This window comes from Ursus americanus, chromosome 16 (assembly GCF_024610735.1).
Source record: "Ursus americanus isolate L20-20 chromosome 16, mUrsAme1.1.p, whole genome shotgun sequence".
NCBI classification, from domain to species: domain Eukaryota; kingdom Metazoa; phylum Chordata; class Mammalia; order Carnivora; family Ursidae; genus Ursus; species Ursus americanus.
In genome coordinates this window covers 5,781,947-5,800,987 of record NC_142142.1, presented here as the reverse complement: position 1 = coordinate 5,800,987, position 19,041 = coordinate 5,781,947, and the positions used below count along the sequence as shown (strand labels likewise).

The following is a 19,041-nucleotide window of genomic DNA, read 5'->3' as shown; positions in this document are numbered from 1 at the left end:
CTTCAAGGTTTCTAACTTAATTTAACTCAAGTCAAAAGAACAAAAATGGGGGATGTAGAGGGACAATCAAGCTGGCAAGGAGACTAAGAGTTTAGTTTGGGAAGATTTAAGTTTAAGCGGTGTATGAAGAGTGGTTCACAAAGCTATTGTAATGTGTTTTCTGGAACACAGACATAATTCATGGTTTAAGATACACATTTGGGTGTTTTCAATTTGTGAAAGCATATGAGGTCAGGTAGGTGGAAGGGAGAAAACAAAGCTAGTGAAGAAAATAACTTTGTTAGGTCTTTTTTTTATCCCTTGTGAAATGCTTACCTATCAAGCCCAATCCACTGTGTATTGGTTCCATATTCTAACACTAACAGTAACTCTCTAAAGATGACTCTTCTCTATTAAAACTCTTCAGACCAAAAAGGAGCTCATTACTCATAGACATGATCATAGATATTTACACGTTTATTTCCATTAAGATTATTTTCCATGCTATATGATTCCATGTTGGTGAAATATCTGAAACATAACTGTGGAAGGAAAGTCATGAAATCAACAACAACAACAAAAAGTGGATAAATATTTTTGCCCCTAGGTCTTAAGAATATATTTAAATTCATTTTCTATCATTTGAAAAAATGTGCTTACAATTTATGTTACTTGATGGGATTAAATAATACAATTGATAACAAAATATTCTCCTATTTTATCACTTGCATAATAAACATTTGGAGAAGGCTCTGGACATGAGGGTTTCACAATAACAACTACATTCTGATGGAGAGGACATGCCCCAGTTCCATCCCCACACCGAGTCCTTCTCTTGCCTTGGCTATTCCTATTCCCATGAAGCCTCAAATCTGACAGACATTATCTCCGCCTCCAATGTAACAAGATTTCCAGCTCCATATCACAGGTGTCCTGTCCACCTCAGATATCACCCTCAGTTTCTACGACAGTGGAAGATCCGTAGCACCCGCTCCCGCATTTGCTTAGTCCGGGCCCCATAAATCAAGGGGTTGACCATGGGAGGCACTAGGAAGTAAAGATTGTCAATGATAATCTGTAGATGGGGAGCCATATGGTAGCCTAAAATCTGGGCCAGGACAGAGAAGACAACAGGAGAATAAAAGAGAGCTATAACACAAAGATGGGAGCCGCATGTACTGAGAGCTTTGCCGCGTGCCTCCCAAGAAGGAATCTGAAAGACAGCACGAAGGATCAGCCCATATGACAGAATGATAAAAAACAGATCAAATCCCACAGATGCTACAATAACCATGAGGCCATAGACAATGTGGTTGGAGACGTCTCCACAGGCTATCTGCACCACAGCCATGTAGGCGCAGTAGGAGTAAGCGATGATGTGCGTTTGGAAGCTTTCCAGTCTTTTTGCCAGGATGGGTGCTGGAGTCAGCACTGCCACTGCCCTTGCCAGGACGGCCAGTGCCATCTTCACAAGTATGTTGTTAGCAAGGATGGTTGTATATCTCAGAGGGAACCAGATAGCCACAAATCTGTCAAAAGCCATGGCTAGGAGGATCCCAGACTCCATGACGTAAAAGGAAGGAATGAAAAACAACTGTGTGAGGCAGGCATTGAAGCTGATTTCTTTGGCATTCATCCAGAAGATACCCAGCATGCGGGGCACAGTGACACTGACCAGAGACAGGTCAACAACAGATAGCATGGCCAGGAGGAGAAACATGGGCTCGTGAAGACTCTTCTCCACTCGGATGATGCATAAGATAGTGGCATTCCCAATAATCGTAATGACAAATACCAAGAAGAAAGGCACAGAGAACCAGCCATGGGAAGATTCCAGGCCAGGAATTCCAGCCAGGACAAATATCAAGGGTTGAGGAATAGAGTTGTTGCAAGAGGTCATCCCTAACCTGAGCTCCTCAAAGTCTGATTCCTAGGGAGAAAGAAACAGGGGACACTTTAAAATGCGCCTAAAATGCTGGGTACTCTAATAGTTTACGGTGATGATCATAATTATATTATATAAACCAATGATCAAATGAATGCTTCAGCTACTGAGGGTGTGGAGGGAGATGATCCTAGGCTACTCTCTCTGCAGAAGCAGTCCTAGGGATAAATGCTCAATAAAGACATATCAACTCCATACTTAAGATTCTTCTGTGGCTCTGATCCTGTTTAATAGCCAATGTGTGCAACTCTGTAGGATTTTTTCCCAGATACAGGATCTGATGGGAGACCCAACATCTCCAACATTATAGGCGGGAGGTGGGGGTAGCAACAAGTTGCAAAGCATGGTTTTCACTCAAAATTGAGGAATTTGAATTTCATCATCCTAGAGTCTTCAGTTCTTGAGACCGGCCTTGGTGCTTTGGGATTCTTCTCTGGACTGTTTGTTGATTTTGACAGAGAACCTAGGAATTCGGCTGATTTTATACCTGAAAAGCATGATGTAATTTGGGAGCAATAACTGATATTTTGGTTGACAAATGTGGAGTCCCAAATGCCTCAATCAATAATAATTTAGTATTAAAGTTCCAGATTGTTCAATAGAGCATGATTAGGGAGTGGGCAAAAGTAAAGGCGAATTAAGAATCTTCTGTGTATATGTGTATTTATGTGGGGAATATAGTTAAGATTAATGGTAATACATATTTCTATAGAAATTATGACTATTGCATTTGCTAAATATTTTAACCTCTACTATTTTGAATCAAAATACATATTTACAGATTTATAAATTATTTGATCAAAGTTATATAGTATACTTAATGAATACATTAGATGTAAAAACTTAACAAGGGTATAATAAATACAAAAATAACAAAGGAATAAGACTTTTTTCCTATTACTATGATTGAAATAAATTCCACTCTTAAAGTTTAGACTCCATGTTTTGTTAGAAACATTCCAACTATATATTTATAAAAGATAATCACAAAGAATACTTTCTATAAAAGCTTAAAATAAAGAGATTAAAAAATATAACACAAAGTTGCTCTAAAAATAAAATTATAGCTATATTAATACTGTGTCCTTTTTGGTTTTATTTGCCAATGAACTTGAATTATTTGTATTTTTTTTGCTAATTAATTAATTCCAAATATTTAAGAGCCCAAAACAGAGTGGCTTATCTGACGAAATACTACTGTAACATTTATACATCATAAAATGAGTTGTTCAGATCTAAGTATTTCATATAGGAACTGCATTTGTCAAAAAAGCATACCAAAGCCAAACGATAGTCAGACCTCCTGGAACGTAACTTGGTACAGTGAAAATAGCCAAGTCTTTAAGATAATGCGTGTCTGGGATACGATCTCAGTCCTGCCACTTAAATGATTTGACCAAGCTGTTTAAGACTGTAAGCCTCATTTCCTCGTCTCAAGAGCGGGATGAGGTTTACCTTTCAAATCTTGCAGTGAGGATGAAATCCAACATTAAATTCCAACATTGTATAAAATATACAACATGCTTTGGTGTCTTATAACTGCAAATTTTCTTCTTTTTCTATGAAGTATAAATTTTGAGGTATTCAAAAAGTAATGTTCTTTTTGGTTGTTTCTTGGAAAGAACTCTAAGTAGGTTAATGACTAGTCTTGAATTGACACCACAAAAAGGAATTTTTGATGGCCCTAGTAATTTTATTCTCAAATATTTTTAGATTCATTATTTATTAGAGAGCGAGCAAAAAAAAAAAAAAAATAGTGTCACCAGAAATAGATACCTGGCCAAGTAAGGAGGCTAAAAAAATTTTAAAAGGTACATTTTAGTTCAAGAGGGGAAATGATCCTATCACAAATTCAAGCAGAAAAGACAGCCCTGTGAAACCAGAAGCTCACTAGCAGTGGGAGTTTCCAGGTAGAAACTGAATGACGATCTATGAGGAATAATGTAGATGAAAATTCTCCATCTGATGGGGACATCGGGACGTTGGAGTTTTAAGCAACATGGTAAAGTTTTGTCTGAGTGATTAGGAACAGTTGCCAGGAATAACCGTATCAGCATTAATTATAAGACACAATCAAGTTAGACATAACATTTAGAAATGTACTTATTATTTTCTAGAGAATGTTAACTGGGACCCCAACCATGGCCTTACAAGGGTTGATGATAGTAGTATGCGGGTTAAAAGATTTGAGAATCTTTTTCCTTACATAACTTTGCATCCCAGGATTTTCTACACTTCCCCCACCTCCTTCTCCTTTTTCCTAGAGTAATACCTGTAATAGTTGTGAGTCTGGTCACAGTGGAACTGGAAGCAGCAAAGCTTCCATGTGCTTGAGGTATGAGGAAGATCTGTTGATGACCAGAATACGATGGAGTGTCTAAGCTGGAGGCAGATTTATGCTGGTTTGTTCTGGTTCTTCTGGGTCCCTAGTGGCCTCTCTGTTGGGCAAAGTCCCTTACCTAGCCTGGATATTCTGGGAAACAAATCCTAGAGCCAATCACTGAGGACACCACAGGAGAATAAGAGCAGATATCAAGGAGCACTGTAAATATAACTGTTGGTACGGTTTAGGAACTCTAGGGAGAGAGATTAAGGATGATGGGAGGATCATTTAGGATGGAAATTAAAGAACACCTGCAGTCACAGAGGGCAGAGCTGCTTGCAGCTATAATTATACAAAAATTGCTTTAGCTTGCTTCAAAACCAGTAGTTTAAACTATTTTCATCTCCATGGGGCGCCTGGGTGGCACAGCGGTTAAGCGTTTGCCTTCGGCTCAGGGCGTGATCCCGGCGTTATGGGATCGAGCCCCACATCAGGCTCCTCCGCTATGAGCCTGCTTCTTCCTCTCCCACTCCCCTGCTTGTGTTCCCTCTCTCACTGGCTGTCTCTATCTCTGTTAAATAAATAAATAAAATCTTAAAAAAAAACAAAACTATTTTCATCTCCAGTGGCTTGGGGCCTCCATAAGCAAAACTTAAACTAAAATTAAGAATCTCGATTTCCTGGAAGCAATTAAAATCCACAAGAAGCTTGGAAAAAAGGGGGGATTAAGAGCATACTTATCTTGATGAGCACTGAGAAATGTATAATTACTGAGTCACTATAGTGTACACCTGAAACTAATATAACACTGTACATTATACTTCAAAAAATGTCTGCACTGAGAAAAATCTTAATTGACTAAATTAAGACCATAGTTTGGTAAGTAAGACATATTAAAAGAAACATAAAGGGGTAAGATTCAAGTAGGGAGAAAGAGGAGCTCTAGAAAAAAAATATTGCAAAATACTAAGTTTAGGAGAGACCGAGTTTCAGAAAGACTCTTGGGAGAATCAAGCTGAATTTGAGAGTAAATAGTAAAGAAGGGGAGAAACTGTTGACTTTTTGCAGGTGGTCAAATGTAAACATCCCAATGACACTGACTGGGCCTTGTTTGTTCACCAGTATTTCCCCAGTGCCTGGCAAGTTATAGGCCTTCAAATATTTTCATATGAATAAATGCACACACTCTGCCCCTACCCCCACATCCACTCTAGACTCTAGGCCAATAATAATACTGCAAGTGTAAGAAACAGTCATACAACCTGTGAGCTTGTCCCAGTCTTCATTAAGCCATGTTCCCCCAGCCTTAAGTATATTCAGGGTACTCAAATCAATTTAATTCTTTCTATCATGATTGCTACCAACTTGGATCAAATTATTATCATACTGATCTAGAAAACTTTTATAACATCCCAAAAGGTCTTTTGCATTCATTTCTTCCATTCTTTGTCTCAGCCCACTTTCCTCACTGCAGCCACAACTCTTTCTTTACTTTACTTTTTTTTTTTAAGATTTTATTTATTTGAGAGAAAGAGCGAGCATAAGGGGTGAGGCAGAGGGAGACAGAGAAGCAGACTCCCCACTGAGCAGGGAGCCCGATGCGGGGCTTGATCCCAGGACCCTGAGATCATGACCTGAGCTGAAGGTAGACACTTAACTGGCTGAGCCACCCAGGCCCCCACAATGACCTTTTTAAAACACAAACCTGGTATGTCACTCCTGTGTATAAAACATTTACAGTCTTATTCTCGTTTTTAGGGTAAAGTTGAGAATCCTCAGTATGGCCTACGCACCCCTGTGTGCTATCATCCCAGCTTCACACATCTGCTCTTCACCTCATTCTCTCTCTTCCAACTCACAAAATGGACTCTCTTCTGTTCTTCAAATGTATGACACTGTTTTCAGTCTTAAGATCCACACACGTTCATGCATCCTGTTCTCTCTCTCTCTCTGTAACATCACCAGTCCCATTTCATGACCTCTTTTTCGTTTCTCAGCTGCTTGACTCCCATTTGGCACTCAAGTAAATGTCATTTTTAAGGACGCTTCCCTTGATTGCTCTAGACTAAATCAACACTCCATGTTTCGTGCACTTATAGAAATCTTTTTTTCTACTTGACAACACTTAATATCCAGGGTAGTCACGCATTTGACACTAGAATGTAAAGTCCCTGAGACACGGACTTCGTTTTGCTCACCTCTCCTCAGAATCTAGCATAATCTGGCCCATTTTAGCCACTCCATAAATAAATTTTTGCTGCATGAATACATGAATAAGCTGCATATCTTCTTTCTCTTGACTAGAATTTTATGCAGAATCTTTGAAGATTTAGTTTTGTGTTTGTTATTGTTGGACATTTCCTATTTGCCATCCATTGATACATAACCTGTAAGTGTTAACTCCTTAGTTCTTATTTGCAAACCTAACGTGTAAACAACAGTGGTGCTTGTCAGGGAGTATATCATAGCTAAATTCCATGATTTATGGTGCAACAAACAAACAAACAAACAAACAAACAAACAAAATACAGCAAGAAGGTCCAGACTTATCAATTTGTCTTCAGGAAACATCCATCATAATGGCAATAGTCTCAAAGTTTACATTTCCCTAGTCGTTCTCTCCTCTTTAGATCTCTCCTAGAGAGAGAAAGAGAGAGAGAGGGGGGTGGGAGGAGCAAAGGGAGAGGGAGGGAGAGAGAGAAGCAGAATCCCTGCTGAACGCAGAGCCCAACACAGGGCTTTAACTCACATCCGGAGACCATGACCTGAGCTGAAATCAAGAGCCAGACGCTTAACTGACTGAGCCACCCAAGTGCCCCAGAGACCTATTATTTGAATGAAGGTGGGGCCTTCATGAACAGGACAATGAGTTCAAGGCTATATAAGAGTGAGAAGAGAAACAGCAGAAAAGAATTTCATTAAGCTTCGCTTTGTTATTCTGGTGCTTATATGGGTCTGACATATCAATTCTGTGTGTTTTTAACTTTTAGGAGGGTAACGACGATCTCAATGTAGAGGATGTACTGGGCATAGTAATTAAAAGCTAATGCCTTGAAAACATCAGGGGCAACTGTTGAAAGAGCCCATTGGGAAATGATAAAACCTTGAACAATGATATATAGAGTCTAAGGAAGAGACATGGAGAGAAGAGACCCTGATATTTACCTCTAAGAAGCTCCTATCCTAAATAGAAGGAAATTAGAGAGAAAAGAAAACACAAATATTGCTTTACAAGTAGCAAATCACAAAAAGAGAACATCAATTCAATGAAAATCAACATGTAGTTATTGAGTGACTCCAGGGTAATTTCCCTTTTGTACAAGCCAAGAAGTGAAGTCGTATTTTTTTAAGAGAAAATACTCAGATTTTTTTCCAGTAAAATATTTATATCCTTTTTAATAATTTTATTTTTAATTATCACCAGGAGCATAATCACTAAAAATTTCTTAAATTGGGTTATTTTAGTAATAGACTTCCTCCTTTAGCAAGGACGTGTAATATCTGAAGCTCAGCATTGCTGAATCTAGCTCAGCGGGCTTGCGCCTAATCTCTGGGCAAATTCCCAAGTACGTAACATCAAGCATAAAGTTGTTTCTGTTTTCAGGACACTCCAAGATGAAGGCGAAGAGAATATTTTTAAAGAGACCCAGTGTTAGTTCAGATAACAAAACAATAGCAGGCACAAGTCATTCTTTGTGGAGACACAATATTTTATCAGTGATACAATGTTTAAACTTCTGTGGGCTCCATTATTACAATATTGAACTTTTCCGCATTTCTGTTTGACAGCTTGTCCTGTGTGTCCGTTCTTGTGCATAAAACACACAATTATTTGTTGTATTAAAAGGACATTCATATGAGAAACAAACTGAAGGCCTCAGAGGGGAGGGGGGTGGGGGGAATGGGATAGACTGGTGATGGGTAGTAAGGAGGGCACGTATTGCATGGTGCACTGGGTGTTAAACGCAAATAATGAATCATGGAACATTGCATCAAAAATGAAGGATATACTGTATGGTGACTAACATAACATAATAAAAATTATTATAAAATAAATAAAGAAAGAGTAAAAATAAAAAATAAAAGGACATTCAACCTTGTTATAGTATATTATTATATTGTCTCTTCTGTCGAATATTGACAGTGCTCATTAAATTTTCAATTGCGGATACTTTGTATGGAATTTTCTGAGGTTCCCATGGGTTTCTTCATGTTTTTAATCATTCCCTGTTTTAAAATAAACTACCAGCCTCAGTTATAACACAGAAGTTCAGTAGCAGCAAGAAGCAGAAGGGGATTTCTTTCCAAATCAACGAGTTTTGAGTAAGCTCCCTTAAATCCAGGTGTGCACAAAATATCTCATGGCCTCTAGTTTCATTACATTTTGGGAAATTCTTTAATGTGTGGCGACTCTTTCCCACTAACATGTCTGATTTCAGGGGGCTAAATTTTCATGTTAGTTACAAAAATGGGATCGATTAATTCCATACTTCCCTTCCTATCATGATAGCATTTTTGCAAACAAGTTCGGGATAATCAAGTAACTTTTACCTTTAGAGAACTAAGGACATGGTCTCGAATTTTTTTGGTCCTAATACCATAAACAATGGGGTTAAGGAAAGGTGGTACCAGAAGGTACATATTGGCAATAAAGATATGAATTTGGGGGGCCACATTATGGCCAAAGCGGTGAGTGAGGAAGGTAAATACAGCTGTGGAGTAAAAAACAAGGATGACACAGACATGGGAGCCACAGGTGCCTAGAGCTTTAAAACTTGCTTCCCGTGATGGAAGGTGAAAGACGGCACGGAGGATTAGGACATAGGAGACGGCAATGAAAAAACCATCACAGGAACCAATGACAGAGGCCACACTGAGGCTGTAACGTTTGGTGGCTCCTGTGTCCACACACGCCAGCTTCACCACGGCCATGAACTCACAGTAGGTGTGGGCGATGATTCGAGTCTTGCAGTAGGGCAGCTGTCTGAGCAGGATGGGATGTGGGGAAAAGAAGACCACTCCCCGGAGTACCACAGAAGCTCCCATTTTGGCAATGCGAGTGTGGGTGAGAATGGTGGTATGGCGCAGTGGGTCACAAATGGCCACATAACGGTCAATGGCCATGGCTAGGAAAAAGCCTGATTCCATAGCGGTAAAGCTATGGATGAAGAACATTTGGGTCAGGCAGGCATCAAAGGCAATGTCATGGGCTCCGAGCCAGAAGAGACAGAGCATGCGGGGCAGCGTGGACGTGGAGAGGACCAGGTCGGTGATGGAGAGCATGCAGAGGAAGAGGAACATAGGCTCGTGGAGACTTCGCTCTGCCCTCACCACCGCCAGGATGGTCACATTCCCCACCACGGCCACCACGTACATGGAGCAGAAGGGAATCCCAATCCAGACATGCAGGTGCTCTAGTCCTGGGATGCCCATCAGCAAGAAGGTGTCTGGAAATGTTTGAGATTTATTGGCTGGTCCCATTGTGCTACTGCTCTCGGTCTTTTATGGAAGGGATCCTCCTTTTTAGGACAAAAGTTTTCTGGCAAGATCATCACAAGCAAATCTGGCAACAAATGAAAAACAAATCTAAAAGACCCCGAAACATCACATTAGAAAACCTCAAGGTTGTAATTTAGAGTGAAAAAAAACTTAGTGACCCTAGGCAAAGCTATGCAACCCAACACAAAACATTTATTCTCAATCAAGTCATGAATTTCACGAATTTGTTCCAAACAAAACAGAAAAAAACCCAACTTTGTAACATCCATGTATAAGAAAATTCAATACCACTTTCTGAATTCACCGTCTGACCCACTCATAAGGCTGGATTGACTTTTGCTAGAAATATCAGGTACTATAAGTAAAATGGATCTTAGAATTCATCTACGCCAACTTCCTTCTTAATGTCATCCTGAAATAGGATTTTCTAGCTGAAGTGTGAGTTTCTCAAGTATACTTACTCATTTCTCAGATAGTCCATTCCTTTTTTTTTTTTTTCTAGTCCTGTCACAGAGCAAGCCCCAGAAACTTCAGAACAGTGCCAGTCTTTCCAATGGAGCGCACAGACTCACCTGTCTTCTGCATGGTTTCAGGAAGTTTGAGGTTTAACTTTCATGCCTCCACTAGGTTCTCTCTGTTCTGCACATTCTGTGTCCTGTTCTGACCTTCTATCACTTGTATTTGAACATACGAGTCACTACAGAGATCCATGAACTTGGTATCGCTTTTGATTTATACACTATTAGTGTGATTTTGGTTCATATCATTTTTTATATGAAGTAAGGAAGAAAGGTAATACTTAGTTGATCCTAGCATGAAAAAGACATTGTCCTGGAATCCTTAAATAGGTTCATTTTAGCTGGAAGAGCAATACAAACGAAATACTGTTTCACCAATTTTACAAATTAGGAAATAGAAGCCCAGAGTGTTACAGATTATGCCATGGCATCGCGGAATGAGTGGCAAGACACCAGAGGTCTAACACAACTCTGCATGACTGCCAAGTTCACGCTATTTTCGTTATGTTACACTCAGTATCTCTTGTCATGGATGTTAGTTATCATCAACTATAACCTGCTAATATTTTCATCATTTTTAACTCAGATTTCTCAAGATGGTTTTAAACAAATGATTAAAAAATTAACCTTTTCATTTAAACCTGATAATCTGTATTATTACAGATAACACTTTATAAGATAATCATTATCCTGTGTTTCTTTTATTATTATTAAGCATTTGTCTACATACACACATCTACATAGAAACAACTGAAATATAATTTTGATGTAAGTGGAGTCCAATAATAGGATTCTTTTTATCATCTTAGAAAATTGTGTTTATCTCTCTAACATGGTGTGTATACTGTTTATTAATCAGAAAGGGGTCTGTTAAACATAATAATAATGAGATTACAAATACGGAACCCTATTTACTACATAATTTATGAAGACTGGTCAAATGTCTTACTAAATTGGAATAGGACTTACGTTATCCAATATTTGGGGAAGAATGTAAACACATCAAACTGATAATACATTTGATTATAAATATTTTCAGTGTTATTTCGAATTTTTCTCAGTTTGGTCTGGGTCTTATAAAATGATAATTTACATAATACCTTCAATTATGACAATGTTTAGCTCAGAAGAATAAAGTTCAATAAACCTTGAAATTTATCAGTTATCCTCTGTGATGCTGTCTTCTTTCCCCTGCCATTGGATTCTTTTTCTTTTTTTAAGATTTTATTTATTTACTTGGCAGAGAGAGAGAGCACAAGCAGGGGAGTGGTGGGTAAAAGAAGAGGAAGAAGCAGACTCCCCACTAAGCAGAGAGCTGGATATGGGGCTCGATCCCAGGACCCTGAGATCATGACCTGAGCCGAAGGCAGACGCTTAACAGATTGAACCACCCAGGCGCCCTCCCCCCTTTGGATTATTTTCATTCCCGTCATAGACTCTTTTTATGTTCTTTTATTAAATGCATTTATCTCCATAATAAGATTTAAGTTCTCTTATACATACTGATTATGTCTTTTCCCCCAGTATTCTCTTCTGTAAAGTGGGTTGAACAAAAGGTTGTTGGGAGGATTAAGTTAATACATCAACAACTTAGAACAATATTTTACACAGAGCAAGAATTTAAGAAATTAATCATTCAAGGAGAATTTGGTAATCATTCCATAGGTAACGTAGCTCCAGTAAAGTTTCTAAGCATACATAATCAGGTTTGCATTTTAGATAACAAAATAAACCATTCTTTTCAACCTTTTCACCAGGTACTCTTTCTACACCCTCCGTGGGATAACCCCAAACTTTTAAGTATTTCCAAATATGCAGGCTTCTTTGTAACAATGTGACTTTTTTCACATACTTTTCTAATTGCGTTTTCCTCTCCCTCCCTCTTATTCATTTCCTTTTGCAAACCACTGCTCTTCTTATAGTGTCTAGGTCAGAAGTCTTCTCTATGACTTTTTGCTGAATTACCTTGGACAGAAATTTGCAGATTATTTTTCTCTGCTCTCATTGCCTCTCTACATGTTTTTTAAATTTATTTTTGGTAGACCTTATTAAATTGTGGAATATCAGATTCACAAATATATTATTATTATGACCTTCGTAAAATTAAATTCTCTTCAGTATAGAAATAATAGCATATCTAGGCATTTCCATGACTCGGCCCAAAGACTGGCATTGAATGATGCCTTTTAATACAATAATACAAGTAGCTTCAGGTCTGTGTGGCCCCACACCCCTATTCTCAACAACAGAGCTATGCTGCTTCCCAACACTTTCTTAAATGCAACATTATCGTCCGATATTTATGGAGATTTCCACAAGATACCCAGATATTAGAGTTCAGACAAGAGAACTGTCCCTTCCGCCTCTGCCCATAGTGAAATAAAAGTGTTTCCGTTCTTTGTTAGATCTTTTTACTGCTTTGCTCTTCCCTGATTCTGAGATAGGACTCCAGGCATAGACAGAGCAACGAATAAAAAATGGATTTCAGTTCAGTTACTGCTTTATCTGAGGTCTTGAAGATCTTGATTCCCTACCTCTCCACTTTCAGAGAAATATAAAGCTATGCACATTTCTCTGTTGGCCCCCAACACTTTTTAGACTAACAAATTCACTGAGAGAAGATCTAGATACCAGTACTCACATATGCCCAAAGAGGCAAACAAGCAGATTTTTGTACATCTGAAGTTTTCTCTTGTGTTGTCATAAATTATGGTGTACTACGTCCAGAGATCCAAGTACAAAGGGACTCTTTAATTTTCTGAATACAACATAAAACCTCCTTTAAGCACACCACATTAATGCTCAAAGAAGTGCATTCAAATGCGCACAGATATATTTAAGTAAGCTTATATTTTAAAGCACAAACAAAATACTCCGATATACCTACTAAAACGCACTGCATTTTTTTCTTAGAATCATTAGGCTGGAAATCAAAATCTGAGTGTGGAGGTGGTACACAGAGATGTCAACTGTTTTATTTATTTTTTAAAATATTTTATTTATTTATTCGAGAGACAGAGAGAGAGCACAAGCAGGGGGAGCAGCAGAGGGAGATGGAGAGGGAGAGGGAGAGGGAGAGGGAGAGGGAGAGGGAGAGGGAGAGGGAGAGGGAGAGGGAGAGGGAGAGGGAGAGGGAGAAGCCGATTCCCCACTGACCAGGGAGCCCAACATGGGGCTCAACCCCTGGACTCTGGTATCATGACATGAGCTGAAGGCAGATGCTTAACTGACTGAGCCACCCAGGTGCCCCTCAACTCTCTTTTAGAAAATCCATTAGGATGAATTTTTATGTCCCACGAAGTTTTACTATGGAAGTCTTTCTATACTTTATACTCTCTTATCTGTGCAGAGTAATTAGTGTGAAGATTACATCAAATATTACAATAGTTAATGTGACTAAGAGGATGTAGAGGTCTGGAGTGTTTTGAAAATAAAGGATGTAGGGGCGCCTGGGTGGTACAGTGGTTAAGCGTCTGCCTTTGGCTCAGGGTGTGATCCTGGCATTACAGGATCGAGCCCCACATCAGGCTCCTCCGCTATGAGCCTGCTTCTCCCCCTCCCACTCCCCCTGCTTGTGTTTCCTCTCTCGCTGGCTGTCTATCTCTGTCAAATAAATAAATAAAATCTTAAAAAAAAAAAAAGAAAAGAAAGGATGTAGAGAGAAAAGGTTCACTATAGCTTGTTTTTGCCCAATTGATCCCCTCAATAAATAGACACTTTTTTTTAACCTTACTCCAAAATATTCTTGCTCCCACAAGAATTGCCATGACTGATCAATGTCTAATGTTGAGTAGGAGGAAACTGGCTGTTCTTTGTTCAGAATTGCCACTGACCTCAAAGCCTGTCCCAGTGAAGCTGCCTTAATGCTACTTTAATTCTAATTTGGAATATCTATGACCTTATGCTCCCTGTACTTCAGAGCTAATCAACAGTAACTGTATTTATATCGGTTGTGGAAAAAAAAGTTCATTCCTCCTTCTAAGTATATTACATGTCTGTGTTCTTTATTCTTTATTAAATGTATTTGAAGAGGTCAACATTACTCTTTTGAGGATCTCATATTTCTATAAACGCAAATGTTTGAATGTAGCCCTCTCCTCTCTTTCTCTGTCCTCTATCTCGATCTTAACTCACCCAAATTAAAAGCCGAGAGTCATCCAGAGTCAGCTTCTATAGGGAGGAGATGCTAAGCCGTGTGCTCAGTGCACATGAGCTGGAATTACATCCAACTCTAAATCTCACTGGATTAAAGCGTGTAGATTGCAGGGAAGTCAGTGGTCCTCTGGGATACAAGGCATCTTCCCAAACTACAAGGCTTAAATTACTTTTAGGTATAGCAATTATTATTTACTATCCCTTAAGATAATAATTATTTATTATTTCCCAAAGGTCTCCTGAGTGCTTTGACATGGAATATATTTGCAGAATTTAGCAGGAAAAATATTATAAAACCACAGAACTAAGGGAAAGGATTATTTATGCACTGAGAGATCATTATTTTATAGACCCTAGGCTTAGTGCTTAAAAATCCCTTCTCCCACTGATCTTCAAAACAGCTTCTGCAAACAGAAAATAATCACTAAAGAGATGAGGAAACAGAGACTGACAGACTAAATCCATCGTGTGAAATTTACAGCTCATTATATAGAGTAACATCAGGATCTGAATCCAGATAACTCTGGCTGCATGTTTCATTTACTTAGCTACTACACCACCAAGATTTGAAAATGAAGTATGCCTGGATTAAGTGCATGTTCTTTCTAATGGAAAGTAGTAAATGCTACAGATTGTAACTGACAATGTCTGAAATCACCGCCCAATGCCTTTCTAGTCTGCTCCCTGCTAGCCCTTTGGCATTACCTTCTAAAGAGCTTACCTTTGAGTTCCCTTGAGTCTCAGCCAACCTAGAATTTTTTTTTTTTAATCTGTTTCATGTTTTTGCTTCTGCCTCTAAGGTTTTCTCCATCTCTCTCCCTATGCCTTCTCATTTCCTACTCATTTTAAAATTACAGATGGAGGGCTTCAGAGGGGAGGGGAGTGGGCGAAGGGGATAGACTGGTGATGGGTAGTAAGGAGGGCACGTATTGCATGGTGCACTGGGTGTTATACGCAACTAATGAATCATCGAGCCTTACATCGGAAACCGGGGATGTACTGTATGGTGACTAACATAATATAATAAAAAACATTAAAATAAAAAAATAAATAAAAATAAAATTAGAGATGGAGTATCACTAGGCTTATTTTAAATCAAGTTATGTTTAAGTGTTACATTTCTATTGAACCTTGTATTCTTCCACTCTCTCATTTATCACATTAGTAAATATTTATTACATGACTGAATTACCACTACACCCAAGTAAAACAGAAGTGTCTGGGACTTGTACTCCTGCCCATGTACCTGGTTGTTTCCTCTTCCTGGAATACATTCAGGTCTCAGAGAGCTAGAAGAATAGCTAGCTGCCTGCCCTCTTGTTTTCCTGTGGGCAAAAGGGCTATAAGTGGCAGCAAAATAGATAATATCTCATGGAAATACAGGGTGACTGACATAGGACTTCTGATGGCAGGTCCCGTCCAGGGGTTTCTGATCCTCTTAGTGTGGTGTCCTGGCCATTGAAAATTTCTGATACAACAAAGATCTAGGCTTTGGAATCACATGGAAAGAATTTCTGAATATCAGATTCATGAAAAGAATAACATGCATAAACAAGCACATACAGAAGTTATGGGTACGATCATGGACAACAATCATTGGACAAATCTATTCAGAATCCCCACTGCAAGACTTTCTAACCTATATACATACTAAATGCAATAGTCTAAAACTGTTAAAATTGTAATTTGAGTGATTGAGGTCCTACTGACAGAAGTAAGACCCCAAGTACTCCTATCGTATAAACTATACATTTTCCCAACAGTACACTTTCAAGTTAGAAAAGAGGGGGGATGATATACTGTATGGTGGCTAATGTATCATAATAAAAAAATTAAATCATCAACAAAAAAAGGGTGGGGCACTTTTGGGGGATGACGCAAGTGTCTTTATACTGTGATTGTGAAGTGGGTTACCTTGGCCATACATGTGTTCAAGCTTACCTAACTGTCCATTTAAGGTCTGCTAGTTTCACTGTATTTTATTGCACTTCACACATTCATACATTACACACGCAATAGTCTCAAATGTGTTAAAAACTTAACAATTACTAATGTCTTCATGACAAAGGGAACACACTTACATTATCTGAGAAGAAAAAGAAAAGGTGGTAAAAGGGCATACTTGGTAATTCACCTGGGACAACAGCTGCAGACTAAGAATGCCTCAGGCAAATGTAGGTGAATGGGCATGGAGCAAAAATGTCAGCATTTTTCAGATTGTCTATTTTCTTCATCATGCAATTGCCGCCTGAGTGAATTTGCTCATAATAGACCAGACCAGCATCACCGCTTGTTTGTTGAAGATACATGAATATTTACCTTAACCAAGACCTTCTCCCTGAGGTCATATACAATTCAATATTCTACGTGAATCTCAAATTGTGTCCAAATTAAGTTTATTAGTAGAGCCCTCCAACTGCTTCCAATCCTGAACCCCTTATTTCAGGGGAATCACACCAACACAGGAAATTTGTACTCTACTTACAGCTACGTCGTGTACTGAATATTGGTGAAGGCAGAGATGTCAGTCTTTGGGTCTAGCCATGTATTTAATTTCCTGCGATAAATAAGCAAGGAGTGAGGAAAAGTTTCGCAGTGAAAATATCAGACATCCTTTTCCAGATGGCTGCCGGGAAAAGAAATATCCCATAGTTCTTAGATAATATTTGTAAACAATAAGAAACACATAGCAGGGAAACTAGTGAAAGCTGAGGAAAATGAACAAAAAAGGAAGCTAGTCATGGGTATTGGGGCAATAAAAAGGGGAACTATTTTACATTGTTAATAAGAGATTTCATATTTTGTGTCTCGATATTGGGTTCAAGGTCAACTAATCAATGAGGAAGATGAATGCACATGGTAACCTGGTAGTCTGGTATTTTGAACTACTAACAATTTGAAAGACATGAACTACACCGTAGGAGTCAGCAGAATCCAGGATATTGCTTTATTTTATGAAGTACCTCTTGCTTCTATCAAAATGGCTCTAGAAACCATACGAGCTCTAATACCAATGTTGGCACCTTCACACAAACACGTTTATGGATTTAATTTTTCTTTTTATCTTTTTGTTTTCCTAGACTGGGTAATCATTTCTTCTTAACTACATTTTAAGTCTTTGTGTGTTATTAGTCTATTCATGTGCCTTGAGACTTCCATTTGCTTCTACTTCATTAGGGATACAACATTTCTTACCTGTTTTTAAAAATCACGGCTATATATATATATATATATATATATCTGGCTCAATATTCTTTCAAACTGACTACTCTACAAAATTCAGCATGTAGATGTCAGAGAACACTTCCTTTCCCCCCCCTAAGTTTCTACATAGGTTTTTTTTTTCCTCCTTCTACATACAGTTCGTTCCCTATTGCAACTCCCTCTGAAAGATACATATTCAAAATGAGATGAACAAATTCATCACCAATATTTACTAAATGAAAAAGGTAAAATAGTTTGTTGAGTTAGTATGCTTAGAAATTCTAGGCATTAGGTAAATAACAACTTTTAGGTGGTAAATCTAATTCAGCTTGTGGGAGCGAGAACAGTTAATTATTTTCCCTACATCATGTCTTGTATTTCTGTATATCTTGAACCATTTCTTTTATTGATCCACTAAAATCAGGCAACTTCGATCCTTAGTGCTCTAAGAACGTGCTCCCGTATTTTCTTGGTCCTTACTCCATACACAATGGGGTTGAGGAAAGGGGGCACCAAAAGGTACATATTTGCAATAAAAATATGGATATGTGCAGGCACACTCTTCCCAAAACGGTGAGTGAAAATGGAAAAACCAGCTGTGGAATAGAACACAAGGATGACACAGACATGTGATCCACACGTGCCCAAAGCCTTAAAGCCAGCTTCTCGGGATGGCAGGCGGAACACGGAGCGGAGGATGAAGGCATAGGATACAGCAGTGAGAATGGCATCGCATGCGCCAATGAGAGAAGCCACACTGAGGCTGTAATGTGTGGTGGCTCCTGTGTCCACACACGCCAGCTTCACCACGGCCATGAACTCACAGTAGGTGTGGGCGATGATTCGTGTTCTGCAGTAGGGCAGCTGTTTGAGCAGGATGGGATGTGGAGAAAAGAAGGCTACACCCCGAATCACCACAATAATACCCATTATGGTGATGTGAGCGTGGCTGAGAATGGTGGTATGGCGCAGTGGGTCACAAATGGCCACGTAACGGTCAATGGCCATGGCTAGGAAAAAGCCTGATTCCATGGTAGTAAAGCTATGGATGAAGAACATTTGGGTCAGGCAGGCATCAAAGGCAATGTCGTGGGCTCCGAGCCAGAAGAGACAGAGCATGCGGGGCAGCGTGGACGTGGAGAGGACCAGGTCGGTGATGGAGAGCATGCAGAGGAAGAGGAACATAGGCTCGTGGAGACTTCGCTCTGCCCTCACCACCGCCAGGATGGTCACATTCCCCACCACGGCCACCACGTACATGGAGCAGAAGGGAATCCCAATCCAGATATGCAGGTGCTCTAGTCCTGGGATGCCCATCAGCAAGAAGGTGACAGGAGAGGGACGAGAAGTGTTGAGAGGAGGCATGGTGCTTTTCCCTTTGCTTTTTGGGCAGCACAAGCGGATGCTGAAAACATGGA

At 39.2% G+C, this 19,041-nt stretch overlaps 3 protein-coding genes across 3 annotated transcripts; all 3 read right to left on the bottom strand.

Moving 5' to 3' along the window:
• Positions 1-934: 934 nt before the first annotated feature.
• Positions 935-1,879, bottom strand: LOC123782591 (olfactory receptor 52K1-like). The gene has a single exon (XM_045782842.2). It carries the CDS (start codon positions 1,877-1,879, stop codon positions 935-937), a length of 945 nt encoding a protein of 314 aa, XP_045638798.2.
• A 6,904-nt stretch (positions 1,880-8,783) lies between these two features.
• Positions 8,784-9,728, bottom strand: LOC123782581 (olfactory receptor 52M1-like). Its single transcript, XM_045782832.1, has one exon. It carries the CDS (start codon positions 9,726-9,728, stop codon positions 8,784-8,786), a length of 945 nt encoding a protein of 314 aa, XP_045638788.1.
• Positions 9,729-18,043: 8,315 nt separating this feature from the next.
• Positions 18,044-18,988, bottom strand: LOC123782587 (olfactory receptor 52D1-like). The gene has a single exon (XM_045782837.2). It carries the CDS (start codon positions 18,986-18,988, stop codon positions 18,044-18,046), a length of 945 nt encoding a protein of 314 aa, XP_045638793.2.
• Positions 18,989-19,041: the final 53 nt, after the last annotated feature.

What these genes read in the sequence shown, in the direction of transcription:
- LOC123782591 (XM_045782842.2), bottom strand. Translation starts at nt 1,879, where the DNA reads ATGACCTCTTGCAACAACTCTATTCCTCAACCCTTGATATTTGTCCTG.
- LOC123782581 (XM_045782832.1), bottom strand. Translation starts at nt 9,728, where the DNA reads ATGGGACCAGCCAATAAATCTCAAACATTTCCAGACACCTTCTTGCTG.
- LOC123782587 (XM_045782837.2), bottom strand. Translation starts at nt 18,988, where the DNA reads ATGCCTCCTCTCAACACTTCTCGTCCCTCTCCTGTCACCTTCTTGCTG.